Below are 15,168 nucleotides of genomic sequence, written 5' to 3'. Positions count from 1 at the left end.
TTATTAATCTTTATGACTACGTTGAGTGGAAATGCAAGTATTGTGGAGTACAAAAATCTGGGGGAGCACTCACAAGGGCCACTTTCTTGATGACTCAACAAAGAGCATTCAGCGTTGTGTGGCCCTAGGAGCTGCTCCAGCAACTTGCACCTTGACAGAGAAGATGCAAGCTTCTGGAAAAATACAGAGAAGATCAATTTGGAAAATTCAAGGTATAAGTGGAAGTACTAGTGTTGCAGGCTCCCATGCCAGAACTCCTTGTGTGGACACTAGCATGCATGATAGATCACCACCTATGGCTCATGAAGCCAGATCTGCAACTGCTACTCCTAACTTGAGGCAACCCACGATAGTTGAGAGCATCTGAATTCAAGACTTGGAGAATGCATAGTATGTACTTGGTAGATCAATCTTGCGATCAGGATATGCACTGAGTATGGTCGATAACGATGATATGAGAGCTGCATGGAATTGCATTGCTAATTATGGGCTGGGCTTCAAGCCTCCTTCTTACCACACATTGCGTATGTCATTGTTAGATAAGGCATATGCAGAAGAGAAAGAGCACATAAATCATACCATTTTTTAGCAACTGCATAACACCAGATGCAGAATTGTCTTAAATTGGTGGACAATCATAAAACGCCATGCTTTATTGAATGTGATGGTTATATCGCCACGTGGGGAGGCCTTCCACACATAGATTGATGCCTCACATGTAAAGAAGTCGGGGCCATATATGGCTGGTGTGTTATCCAAGGTTATAAGAGAGTTAGGCCTTGAACAAATTGTTCAGGTTGTCATGGATAATGCCAAGAGTTGTATAAAGGTGGGAATAATATTGCAAAGGGAGTATACCAATTTGTATGCATCTACGTGTTATACACATACTTTAAATCTTGCATTGAAAGATTGGTATAAACAAGTGCCATGGTTCAAAGAGATTGTTTGTGAGGCTTGAGACATTGTCAAGTTAGTACGATTGAAGCAACATCTCGAAGCAATCTTTATGTCTCGTGATGGTTCTACCATGTTGCAATTGCTAGCAACCACGAGATTTGCCATGTACTTCTACACTTGGCAATCTCTGGTGAAAAATAGGAGTTTCATTGTGATGCATTTGAATGATGGATGTTAGAGTTGACCGATGGTTTAAATGCATGACTTGAAAGAAACATTGGTATCCCCTGCATTATGGAAATGGTTTAAGGATGCCGCCAATGCTATGAAACTTGTTTTATATGTGCTTAGGGCATTGGATTCAAAGTCCCCAACAATCGAAAAAGCATGGATGCACTTTTGGAGTATTGATCAAGCTCTTATAGCAAGGAATCCGCTTGCTCGCCTGGGCGAAGAGAATAAGATAAGACCATTTAATGCTACAAAACGTAAGGAATTGTGGCAATTGTTTAGGCCATGATGGGAGCAAGCTCATAATCCATTGCATAGTGTTGGGTACCTTTTAGACCCCAAGTGGTGGAATATGAAGCTCCCAATTGTTATGCATGACTTTCATAACGTGGTGTGACAATATTATCCCCACAACCATGAGTTTGCAAAGTGTTGTAACAAGTTAGCCAAGTATCGATGCAAAGAGGGGTTGTTTGCATCAAGCGATCTTCAAGCATTGGCAAAAACTACATCTGCTTGGAAATGGTGGGTGATGAATAGTGGCACATGTGAGCTTCTACGCCCGATTGCAATGAGGGTTCTTTCTCAGACATGCTTAAAATCGGGCTCAAAAAGAAACTGGAGTCATTACAAGTACAATCACAATACTTTATGAAATAGACTTCTAGAGGATCAGGTTGAGAAGTTAGTGTACATCTATGCCAATCATAAAATCCTATAAACATTAGGAGATGTGGGATATGAGGAGGAAGTTTCAAAATGGACCTACGATACCCCGCTAGATGCTATAAAACCTGAAGGACTCCCGTCATTGCAGATTCTAGAACCCCTGCAAGAAGAGGATGAAGGAAATAATATTCACCTTCCACATGGGTCTGAAGATGAGGACATTTATGATGAACATGATGAGGATAGTGACTTGTGAATTGTGGCAATGATGGCAATAGGGTTTTGAATGTTTCATTGTATTTTGAATGTGTTCTTGTTTTTTGATTGTAGGTTGCAGTTTAGGGTTGGATAAGAACTGTCTTGTTGTGCATGCTTGTGTTTAGGGTTTGGGCTTTGATTCTTCTGTGTCGCCATCGCATAGGCTTCTGGGTGGTTATGCCAATTGTTGTGCTCTTGACTAAGTTCAATTGATCAAGAGCATGACAATTGGCATTTTACTTAGTATCATATGCAATAGAATCCTATGCGAGGATGTGCGGAAGAAGCATATGCAAAGTTTAATTTCTTGTCTAAAGTTTAATGACTTTAGAGATAAGTTTTAATTGTGTGTGTGAGAGAGAGAGAGCACTTCTGATGAAAGTGCATATAATTATATTTCAATGGCAAATAGGAAATGCTATTAAAGTTTACTTTATATAGTTTATAATGATTAAAGTTTAAAGTTCACTTTATATAAGATTGCATAGTGTTTTACATTCCAAATTCCAATTGATGCAATCACAGCCTTCCTTAAATTATTTATTATGACATAACCATAGCCTTCCTTGATGCAATTAAATTATTTGTTTTCAATTAACCATAGCCTTCCTTAAATTATTTATTATGAAATAATATATTGACACTATTTCAATTGATGACTTTAGGATTGCATGTGATGGGATTTTTTGATTACATAGTGCAAAATAATTAGGAACATATGAATCCCACTAGATCATATAGTACACCATCATAGAACTTCAATGAACTTAAAGCAAAGGTATATATTTCCATCATAAAGAGATTGTATACATGGTCATGAACGTCATTCAATGTCCTGGTCCTGGATACAACTGTCCTAATTAGCCCAACACCATGTACAATGCCATTGATAGTTGGGCTTTAAAAAGTGGAGAAATTGATCTAGTTGGCAAGTAATCTAGTAGATAATAAAGATGAAATTTATGGTCGCAAGGCAAAGTATCAAAAAAGCATTGGCATATTGGGCACAAGAAATTGTCTGGGGTATCGGAGGGAAGGGGTTCCATGTCATATGGTTGTGAGGATGAATGGCCACAAATAGCTAGCCGCACCTCCACTCTTGCATCTCCAATTAGTGTTGCATGTGCTTCGTGGGCCTCTTGCCGCAACTGCGTGTTGAGGTCCTCCAAGCTCTTCAATTGGTCACGTAGAGAGTAATAATCTCGTTCTCCAACTCTAGCTCGGCTCGCGGTCTTTCAGTCTCTAGGCATTGGACCTGCTAAAACCGGGCCACGTTCTCTTCGCGAAGCTGCACCACTTGTTGCTCCAGTGGGCCACGAACACCCTCCAATTCCCTGGACACAACATAAATGACATCTTTTTTGAATTATAAATGCTTTCAAGGCCAATAATTTTATTTTTGAACAAGAAGTTTATTATGATAAGTTTGACAGCCACATGGTATCCCAAAAACATTACAAGGAAAAAAATGTGGCTTATGTTGCAAGCCTAAGGGCAAGAGACATCTCTTCCATAGGCCTCATAGCCAATTCTCGGACCTCACATTCCACTCTCTTTAAGATGTCACTGGTCTCTGCAGGTGGCTTTCTCTAATTGCAATGCGATGCATCATTTGTTCATGCACATGATGTTTAATGGCATTAACAACATGAGAGGGAAGCATTTTTCAATCATTCTCAATATAACCCTAGGCATCTTCAAAAAATTGAATCATCTCAACAATGATCCATCCCAATGCATAGGTATCTACATGGCTTGTATATCCGCCTCTCAAGGCTACTTCTTCTAGCTTGGGTGCAAGACACTTTTTCTGCTTGTGCTCTTCCTCTTCCTGTGAACTCTCTCAATAAAGTCGGCATCTGTCTCCAAAGACTTCTTCTTCAAATGCTTGAATGCCTTTCGACTCTCCAAGAGCCATCTCCCAATCTATGATGCCTACTCGGCATCTAGACTTTCCAACAAAATCCAATAAGAAGTTGCCTAGGTGCAAGTCTGTGTGCATCCACCTTCCTGCATGTAGCCTTCCCAAACCATCCACAAGTGCATGGATGCTATGGAGGATATTCTCACAAAAGAAATTAATCCGAGCAATATCTTCCTTCTCCAATGTAGCTGGGACTTCCCCGCTTGCTATGGCCATCAGATCCGCTCCTCCTCTTAGAACACGGTGGAAGTAGCGTGTGAACTTGCCCTAGTCCATTGGCAGAATCTGCAACAAGCTACCGCCATTAAAGTATGGTGTGATGGTCCACAGTGGATCTACTCGGGTTGCTGTGATCATATGTATCGGGTTGCTGTGATCATATGTACAAGGAATGGGTGTAAAATATGCTCAAAATATGCATGATTTGATCTCTCCTTGCTTCTCATGTATGTGTCCCAATATTGCCCTTGTACTTCTTTCCGACATATTCCACGTGATATGGCAACCCTGTAGCTCCTACCAACCGCACTTTAAAAATAGTGCCACAGGATCCTGAGCCGATTTTCTCGCCAACTTGGATCTCCCTCTCTGTGACATAGGCCAAGATTGACACTTTGTCTATGTTACTAGCTAGGTGTTATGCCCTTTGAACCTCATCACCTCTCAATGCTTGAGAGGGTGTAGAGGCTGGCTGCTCTTCACCTCCAGCCAAGGACGTAGCTCACCCATAAGCTGCTGCAACCTTCTTTTCCCAACTCTTAGCCACTATGACATGGCGATCTGACGCAATGACCTTACTCTTGTGCTTGGCCCATACACTCGTCCGTTGTGTTAATTTGAAGACATCAAACTCTTGTGCAAGAGTAGGGTCTACATTGCATGCTTTGTTGAAGAGGTTCTCTGCATTCCCAATAAATCTATCAACCCAAAGCATGGCATATGTCTCCCATTACACCCGGCTCGCAAGGTCATCCTGACCTTCAGACTGCAAAAGTGGTCCTAGCATCACCAAGAATCCTCTTCTTCGTAGTGCTAACTCGCTCTAAACTAGATACATCTAATTCCATCTCACTCTCCTCCATGTTGCAACCCTAATAAAAAAGGCATCCCAAATGCTTCTCATCACTCTCTTGTGCTCGCCCTTACTTAGCTCTTACCCTACTTTTGGCTTAGTGCCAGCAGTTGAGGCCATGCTTGCAATTAGATCTTGATGTGTATGTGCGAAAAGCTTTCTCGCATGACACTAGCAAACAGTTGCAGTTGCCACACAATAGTGAGCAGGCAGACATCTGACAATAACTCCCACCCTATGCATGCATGCATGAAATGCAAATGCAAATGATTTCAATGCAAAATTTTTAATTACATGAAATGCACACATGCAAGAATTGATTCTTTCAATGCATGCATGCATGAAAGGCAATATACTTTTGTTTAAAAATTGATTTTAATGCATGCAAGAAATTCAAGAAATGCAAGATAATTTCTTTAAAATTTTGATTTCAATGCATGCATGCAACAAATGCAAGATAATTTTGTAAAAAATATGATAAAGCCCCCCTCCTCCCCCTTTAAGTGGAGGGCCAAGGAAACCTAGTTACAAGTCGTGGTCCCAACTAGCCCCATGTCCTATTCAGCATGCGGGATCAGGAACCACTTCCTAGACCAGGCCCCTCGGCCAAGAGATGGAGAGAGGAGGTTTTTTACCTCTTCTCAATCCATTGTTAGTGGACAATGACACCAGCGGTTGGCATATATTTTCGGGCGGTAGTACTACTGCCGGTAGTTTTAGTATAACCGCCGGTAGGAGTAGTACTACCGGTGATAAAAACATTAATATCATCAGTTGTAATACTACTACTGGTGGTTATACTTGAGCTACCGATGGTAATAAAAGTACAAGCAATATGGTCACTATTACTGCTGGTAATAATGTGTCAGTTTATCGGCGGTACTATTAGCACTACCGCCGGTACCTAGATACTGCCGGTATGTATCCAATTTCCAAGTCAAGGCCACCTGATAGCATAAGCCCATGCTTGTAATCGCGAATGCGTGAAATATGTCATCACGACACGTAATCACAAGAAAATTTATGTGATTACGTGAATATGAAATCCTTGTCATCTGCCACTACTGAAGCCGCTATCTGTGGCGGAGATGTTGGAACTGTGCAAAACAATTCCCTATGGAAAAATGAATAGATTTGTACTCCTTCGGAAGCCCGGAAAGAGGAGCGTCACTGGGGATCGTCGCACATGATGACTCGAATCCATGTCCTCAAGTGTGAAGCCACGATACCAAGGAAGGAGGTAGATGACATGAGGGCCAAGTAGGATAGGGCTCTGCTTGACAAGGGAGGCCGTGGTGTCGAGGGAGTTTAGCTGCATGAGGAAGACTCTTCTCCCATAGATCATGACCTCCTGGATGTGGTGACCCCTAGGGCTAAGGTCTCCTAAAGCCAATCCATGACCTGTTTCCTTAACCAGCCCAACAACGCGACCCACCAGGACCCTGTCCTGCAAAGCCTCTACTTCACACTTGACCTTCTGCTTGTCTTCTGGAGAGAGCATAATCTTAACCACAGTGGGGGTCGAAGGTGCTGCCATGTGAGCCCTTCTTGCTAGACCAAGGCTCACTGCGAAGGTTAGTTCTCCCAAGAAACAAACACAAAGAGCTACGTTGCTTGAAAAGGAAGAAAGGCTCGAACCTCCAAGTAGTGCTGGAGCTGTGAAGCAGAAGCGGCACCAAGGGGAAGGGACCGAAGTCTGAGATAGTTTGCAAAGGCGGCTGTCATAATGGTGAAGGTGTGTGATGAGTCCGGGGACCAGAATAGTATGACATGTACAAGGGGTGGGATAGTAGTAACTAGCCTGGTAGGTTAGTAAGAGATTCCGGGTTCATATAGGAAAAATTTGGAAAATAAAATAGTTTAAGAAGAGATAAAAATTTACATTAAAAAAAAAGATTGACGATAGAATAGGAAATAAAAAATAAAAAATGAAAAATAGAAGAAGGATAAACAAAAATTTGGGGAAAAATATACAGTGGGAATACATTTAAACTTTAAAAGGAAAGAAGGGGGGGATAAGGGGGCCTAAAAATTGATGATTTTAAAATAGTGAAACAAAGGGGGGACTAGGGAAGATATTATTACAAAAGAAAGTGAGGGGGGTTAAGGATAGGAAGGAAAGAATTACTAAATTAAAGAAGGGAAGAAAGGGAACTATTACATAAAGGAAAGTGACATAAAATTTAGAATTATAAAGGACTAGGGAACATTAAGAGAGCTAAGTAGATACAATAGTAAAAAAGGTAAGAAATTATGAATAAAGGGTAAATTTTAAAAAACAATATACAAATAAGGAGAATTAGAAATTTAGAAAGAAAGATTTAGCAAATATGGAAATAATAGGTAGAATTAGGAAATAACTAGCGGAATTAGGAAACTAATAAAGAAGAACTAGTACAAAGTAAGGGAGAATTAGAGAAAATAATGAAATTTTAAAAATGCTAGAGTGGGGTGAACCGATAAGTTTTTTATGAGAAATTAGGAGAAAGCGAGGATGGAAAAAAAAAATAGAGAGAGTGAGGGGAAAAATCTGGAGAGAGGAAGAGAGGGGGAAAGGTAGTAAAAAAAGGAAGGGATCAGTACAAAAAGGAAGAAGAGGATAGTGTGTGTGTGTGTGTGTGTGTGTGTAGTGTGTGTGTGGGTGTGGGTGTGCGCACGCACACACACACGCTATTTCAAAGATAGACATAGCAAATAAAGAGAGAGAGAGAGAGAGAGAGAGAGAGAGAGAACTATTCTATTAAAATTCAAATGCATGGACAAGGCTTTGAGTCCAAACAAGTCACTTGCATCTGCCTTGGAGGTGTTGTAGCGCTAAATGAGGGTGGAGTGCTCCATGTCAGCAACAAATGAGAGATAGGGTCGGAAGTCACGTCCTTTTGGGTTTGAGGATTACCCTTTGTAAGAAGTTGGGCAACCATCTCACTACATGGTTCTGCACACAAACACTCTCAAGACAATAAGTTACAAATATACATGGATAGCAATCCGTTGAGTAGGTTGGAACCCCAACCAACAAAATGTGATACCAACCTAGTGGGGCTGCATGTAGTAGGTGATTTTCACTCTTGGCGGCATTAACATGGGCATTAATTGTTGTCAACCTTTTCCCATGGTCCTCTTGGTTAGGGGAGAAAGTTATTGGTCATTCTATAGGCATGTGGGTTCAAATCCTAAAAACTATATCCCGCCAAACATTTTTATTTGTTAGGGAGCACGTAGTCAGTGCTTGGGTTAGGTCAGGTTCCACTGAATGGTCAAACTTTGCTTCCATTGACCATGTCCTTAATCAACTTGTCTTCCACCACATCAATCCATGCTCCTTTTAGAATGGATGGCTACCAATCTATGTAACACACACACACACACACATGCGCACACGTAGTGTGCGCGCACACACACACACACACAGGGGGGAGTGGGAGATTTCACCTTGAGACCCAGCGGATTGGGTTTCTAACCCATCGTAGACAGGTCATGCTACTCATATTCATGAAGTACAAATGGACCTAAGTTCAAATTATCAAAAGCATGACCATTGTGTTCAACGTCCTACTTTTCAAAATGATGACACACTATATTGATGATCAACCACACATGGAGGGACTCATTTGTCCAACTTTTTTGAAGCAGACTAGACACATCTTATTTTTCCTTTTTTGAATTCATGAGCCTCCTCCTCTACACCTTATTTCAAACCAATTGGCATCTTCTTTTGTAGTATCATTCGCATTTCCAACGCATCTCCATCATTTGTTTTTTTTTTTAAAATCACGAGCCTCTTTCTTTCGACCTGCTCCTTTCTATTGTTCATGATTGCTTTGCATTTTGTGGAGAAGAGGTGTGGATGGAGTTGAATTTGAAGAGGGCGATAATAACATTAGTGAGATGGCCATTGGATTGAGACACTACTCCATTTTTAGTTTTGAGTTTTTTTGTTTTCTTGGAATTCGAATTTGGAAGCTTATCTAGTATTATTGTGATGACCATTATTGGATTCATGGCATTAATCATGACTCATAAATAAGTGATACTTGTTTAGCAAGTCCTATGTGTAATGATTATAGAAAATGAGCTTGGATATCTTAAAGTCAAGCAACCAATTAAATTAAATAGAACATTTAACACTCCAATAACTATAGGGGACTTTCCCCTAGCCTGCATAATCCTTTAATTGAAGTTCCTCCCCTCCCCCCTTTATCCCTTAGTTTGATCATGAGGTGGCCCGGTTCGTTTTCACCCCTCTTCTTTTCTCTACAACTAATTAATAGGAATTTTGTTTTAAACTTCTCTAGGGGACATATAACAGTTGAATCTCCAAACATCCTACATTTTAGAAGGTGAATTTAGAACGATTCTTCATACAGCTCCTTAAGATCTTTACTTGATGACAAGTTCCTCACGCTTGTCTTTTTCCAAGTCGTTTCTTTTTCAATTGTCGTATAACTTCTTGACCGGCATTGAAATGGAGGGCAATTCATGCGCTTTCGATCATGATGAACCTTGCACGATGGCTTGTGTGCGCCCTCCTCAAAGCACAGGTGACAGCGCCCATCCACGCAGATTCAAACCAGTTGCACCATCACCCCTGCTATATATGAGGACTCGGTGCGGCCTATTTCACTCGATCACATGATTTTGTAAGTGACCTCATGCAGCTTCGATCGTTGTGTTGAATTTCCTTTGGTCACGAAAGCACGTTGTGTAGCTCAAGACCCATCAATCATGGAACAGTTTCGCTGCCATCTGTTTGTTCCATTAATTGGCATTCTTCTATGTGCACTTTACTGCATTTCTGCACTAAGGCTCCCTCCTCTTTTTGCATCGTCCGTGTCCAATAGCACAGACTTAGCCTCGCCTCGCAGTCGCAGTAACGTCGAGGCAGTCAACATGTCCAGCATCGAAGATCATCTTCGAAAGTTGAATAAGCCTGCAGTGAAGAGCATCCGGGTAATTACGATCCTCGTGTGTATACGTATAACTCTAAAAGCTGGGGTTATGGATACTTGAAATCACCGCACGTAATGCAAGGTTAGAATGTCGTGTTGTAGTCCATGATCGAGCAGTACTTACCAGAAGCGGCCTCCCATGCAGAGTTCCGATGGCGATACAATAGACTGCATGCCGCGTTCCAGGCAGCTGGCCTTCGACCATCCTTTACTAAAAGACCACAAGCTTCAGGTAGGAAAAACAAGTTAGCGCCATATTTCCAGCGGTGGACTTATCTGTTCCCCAAATGTTACGCTTATATGCTGTCCTACGTGCTGCTTCCTTGGCAGGAAGCCCCTTCCACCGCCCCGCATCGATCGGAGTCTCATACTGGGAACCTGTCACGCCAAGCTTATCAATTATGGCACAAAGGTGGAAAGTGCCCTAAGGGCACAATTCCTGTTCAGCGCACTACGATTGATGATATTTTACGAGCGGGTTCTTCACCAGGCCTTTACGGCCGCAAGTTCTACGGAGCTCCTCAGGTTTTTCAAGGAGTTGATCACCAGGTGAGTGTAGCTACTGGGTACTTGCACAGAAACTGCCAAGTTTTTATGAACATTCTTGATCTGTGGTCGGACTTGCACAACTAGAGATTCTATTACCTCGAACCTTTTTGGACGAGCTCAAAAACCGAAATTCCGCCATTCATGTGAGATTCAACATGGGTCTCGATTCATAATATACTGAGTTTTTGTGGAGGTTTACCTTGTATGTAGCATTCTTTCGGGGCTGCCTACGGCGAACAAGCATATTATGGCACAGACGCAATCTTCAGCTTATGGGATCCCAATGTGGAGCGCTCTGATGAATTTAGCCTTGCCCAATGGTGGGTGGTAGCAGGGTCTGGTAGTGAATTGAACACTATAGAGGCAGGCTGGCAAGTACGTAGTAAATTTCATGCTTGTACTGTTTTCTTACTAGTTCAACAGGTGCGCGTCGTGCTCATAGTAATGCACATCTACATGCTACAGGTCTACCCAGGACTATATGGAGACAACAATCCTCGCCTTTTTGTGTACTGGACAGTAAGTAGCTGCTTACCTTGCTAACACCACTCGACTCGTTTTATCGAGCACGTGCTCCTAAGTTGAAATTTCTCAAATACACTTATAAAGCAATTTGACCTTAGGTTCTAAAATAATGGATATTGTGTGTTGCATCTACATTTACAATGACAAATACGTGAGATTTACAATGACAAATACGTGAGCGTTCTTGGCTCCTTTATATCCATACACCGTGCTCTGTAGTGGCACGAAAAGACTGATAGGCACAGCACGGACAACATAACGACACTTGGAACTCGTAAAGAACAAAACACGATAACACAAACTGCAAGACCTCTTTTGAAGTTTAAGTTTGGATTCATGCTGATTACCTGTAATTTAATTTAGTACGTTCACTTGATTTTAAATTTCGTCGATTGCACACAGCAGGTAACCCCACGTTTAACCAATTTGCAGGCTGATTCTTACGCAAACACAGGATGTTACAACTTGAAATGTTCTGGGTTCGTACAAACAAGCAACAATGTACTTGTAGGAGGGACACTTTCTCCAGTATCCACCATTGGTGGTCAGCAAGCTGAGTTTGCACTCCTTGTATTCAAAGTGAGATTTTAAAATGAGAGTGTGAACGATATTGTATTATATCTCAGATATGATGTTGTCTGGAGATGTGCTCATAGGTTTGTATGTAAGCAATGAACAAAACCAGAGATCAATACTTCACACATGTCTATTCGATCAATGTGTTCAACAGGACTCAGGAACAAGGAGCTGGTGGCTACAATTCAACGGAGAATGGGTAGGCTATTGGCCTCAATCCCTCTTCACACATCTAGCTAATTCTGCAAAATTGTTGGAGTGGGGAGGAGAGATTGTGAATCGGCAGTCCAACGGCCAACACACAGCCACCCAAATGGGTAGTGGAAAATTTGCAGAATTTGGTTTTACAAAAGCAGCGTACATAAGAAACCTGGAGTGGGTGGATACAAGGAACACCCTTCAGTGCATACCCAATTTACAAATAATTGCGGAGAATCCCACGTGCTACGATATTCAAGATGGTAGGGACAGCGTAGCAGGCACATATATCTTGTTTGGTGGCCCAGGTCGAAATTCCAAGTGCCATTGAAATGGCTGGGAAACGTGAACGAGAATCGAGATAAATAAGTGACAATGCTCACAAAGTTTAGTGTCACTTGAATTGTAAAATGTACATGACAAAAAAAAGTGGAGGTTAGAACACTAATATTTTGTCAGAACACTTACAAGTTTATATAAAAATCCACCAATAATTAATATGGAAAAATATTTATTATGTAAAAATCCACCGATAATAGTGACATGACTTCACAATTTTTGAACTTTTGAGAAAAAATCTCTTTGAAGACACTAAGTGCACGCATTGCAAAATACTTTACTTCACTTTTCTTTATGGTTTTGCAAAAACATATTACTTCACTTAAGGCCCACCCCACAGATGTGGATTACTTCTCTATCATTCTACTCGTCCTTAGAGCAAAAACATGCGTCTGTGAAGGGCCTCCACTATAATAGGCACATAATAGCTAAGCTAATCTCTACATGACATACCCCCACATAGGAAAGATGCAATTAAAGATCGTATTAGGAAAAGTGGGAAAATCCCATGAAATTGGAACTCTCCAAATTGGTTTGGAAGGAAAAAAGCTTGCTATTTTTTTTCAATGGAGCTTGCTTGAAACACAACACAAAGCAACTAAAGACGCGCTTGGTAGACGCGCAAAATAGCGGGCGCGTCTATAGGCGTTGCTCTAGTAGAGAAATTACGGGCGCGTCTATTAGCGCGGCTAAATGCTCATCTATTTGCGCGTCAATCACCGCGTTTATTTGCGCATTAGACCTGAGAAAATACGGGCCCGACTAACATCCCGTTTATTAGCGTGGCTATTTGCACGTGTATTTGCACGTTTATTTGCACGTTTACATTGAGAATCAGACGCGCATTTAGACACGTTGTTAGACGCGCTCCAGAGAATACAGAAAGTGAGATTTTGGTGTACATCATTGCTTTCCAAACATTGCCCATTATTACCAAAGCACATAATTTTTTGCAAGCCCACATATACAAGAATTAAGGGAAATGAGGAGAATGAGACAATATGTAAAATAGTTTTGCCAATATCAATTGTGGGGCTACGGTTCAATCTCATCCTCAATGAGATCAACCCTTGCCAAACTATCTACTTCAAAATCCAAACAAGTGTTTAGATCTACAAATACATTCAACCCACTACTACTTGTGCCACTCATGTGCTCATCGAAATCAAGATCTCCAATGGTAGGCTCGTCCTCACGGGTAATGCCAGCCTCAATATCTATATCTCCTATCTCATGATCATCCTCCTCTCTTGTATCACGGTCATCATCACGTCCATGGCCATGATCATCCTCCATACGCTCCATATTAGTAAATGTACTATACATCACTTTGGAACGTGGCATAATAGGTATGACATGCCACCACCTATTATTATCCACCATTGGTTGATCTCGGGGGGGTCACTCATCATATGTAACCCTATCACGTGAGTTCAACAGAAGGATATTTTTTATTTCTAAATTTTACAGAAATAAATATACATAAGGGACTATTTAAAATAGTTTTGGAAAAAATTTACAGATTTGTATAGAAAAGGGTTACATTTTATTAATGAAAAAATTTACAGATAAGGGATTTTAAATATAGGCCTTGAACGCACGTGATATAGAAGGTTTATACATAGTGACCCCCCTGAGTGGTTGATAGACAACCTAATTCAAACACAAACACAATCATGTTACTTTTCTTGCATCAAATATTTAAAAGCGAGTATTTTTATGTGTGTGCACAGTACCTGTTCACATTGTTGCGGTAGTATTAGTGTGTCCTTCCTACACAACAAGACAAAGCACCCATAGACGCGCGCACAGACGCGTTTCATGAACTAAATAAAAAACTTACGGGCGCGTCTATTTGTGCGTCTATTTGCGCGTCAGGAGACCCGCGTCTATTAGCGTGTCTATATATCAGACTTATGCGCGTATAGACGCACTCATACACACATAAATAGATGCGCAAATAAACGCTTTTATAGACGCACGTATAGACGCATATCGAACAGACAGACGCGAATATAAACACGTTTGTAAACGCGCTGATAGACGCGCCCTTTTTTTTTTTTTTAAATTTTACAGAATACTTTGTATGTTGTGGATGCTATATAGTTACAAGAATCCCATATCCACATTCTGTAATTCAATTCTTACAGGCAACCTCATTTTAATTACAATTCCAAATAAAATATTACAACTCCAAAACGCAATAAAATTGAAAGCTCAAAAAGTGCTTGTATATACATATAGCACGAAGCTAAGCCACGTCATGTGGCTCCAAGTACAAAAAATAAGGAAGCTAAGCCATGTCATGTGGCTTCAAGTACAAAAAATAAGAGGAGTCTATATACAAGAGGCACGAAGCCAAGCCAATGGCTTTAAGTACAAAAAAGAATAGTAGCACTACTTCTACGACTAATCCTCGCTGCCTTCCACGCTCCCTGATGCGCTCCCTTCTGCACCTCCTTCCTCGTCTTCCTCGTCGTCTTGTGCAGGGGCGCCCTGTAAACAAGGGACAACATATATCAATGTATGAAAAATCAAATCTTTACTTATAATTTTGGCATTATTTAATTACTTTCAAATACCTGAGGGGCATGTCCAGTCGCTCGGGTATACTGCTCCTCAGTAATCAACCCGTCATCATAGAAGTGCCTCCATGTATCTCCTCTGCGATGGTGGCGGTGGTAGGCTGTCTCCACTGGAGTAGGGTATCTGCCCACGATCTCAAGCTGCATGACCGCGATACACTTTGTGGAGGGATTAGTACAAAGAAACAACCAACCTCCTAATAAACTACATAAGCAATATAATTTGAGATCGATACTTACAAATTGGGCCTCCCATGATTCAACACCCCCTGCTCCAAAATGCGCGCTCCCATACTCCTCCATCTGGATCCTCCGTGCCTCCACGTGCTGCAGACTGGGCTCCTCCCTCGCTGACTTCATTGCCTTCTTCCACTCACGCTTCTGAGCGGTGTG

General features: G+C 41.3%; 1 protein-coding gene across 1 annotated transcript; it reads left to right on the top strand.

The window, feature by feature from the left end:
* Window positions 1–9,779: 9,779 nt before the first annotated feature.
* On the top strand, window positions 9,780–12,182 carry LOC147903534 (protein neprosin-like). Its single transcript, XM_087371909.1, has 7 exons — window positions 9,780–10,004; window positions 10,149–10,235; window positions 10,334–10,552; window positions 10,763–10,927; window positions 11,018–11,071; window positions 11,510–11,656; window positions 11,808–12,182. The coding sequence occupies exons 1-7, from the start codon at window positions 9,780–9,782 to the stop codon at window positions 12,180–12,182; spliced, it is 1,272 nt and encodes a 423-aa protein (XP_087228035.1).
* The last annotated feature ends 2,986 nt before the right edge of the window (window positions 12,183–15,168 follow it).

The sequence above is a fragment of the Dipteris shenzhenensis genome, chromosome 3, assembly GCF_047967505.1.
Source record: "Dipteris shenzhenensis isolate YYH24624 ecotype China chromosome 3, Dip_SZ_1.0, whole genome shotgun sequence".
Classification (NCBI taxonomy): Eukaryota; Viridiplantae; Streptophyta; class Polypodiopsida; order Gleicheniales; family Dipteridaceae; genus Dipteris; species Dipteris shenzhenensis.
The sequence above is the reverse complement of the archived record's forward strand: the minus strand, read 5'-3'. Positions and strand labels throughout refer to the sequence as shown.

Excerpts from the sequence above, each read along its gene's own strand:
- LOC147903534 (XM_087371909.1), top strand. The coding sequence starts at position 9,780 with ATGGAACAGTTTCGCTGCCATCTGTTTGTTCCATTAATTGGCATTCTT. Across the intron at positions 10,005-10,148 it reads CTGCAGTGAAGAGCATCCGG|AGTTCCGATGGCGATACAAT; the intron begins GTAATTACGATC and ends CCTCCCATGCAG. Across the intron at positions 10,928-11,017 it reads CTATAGAGGCAGGCTGGCAA|GTCTACCCAGGACTATATGG; the intron begins GTACGTAGTAAA and ends TACATGCTACAG.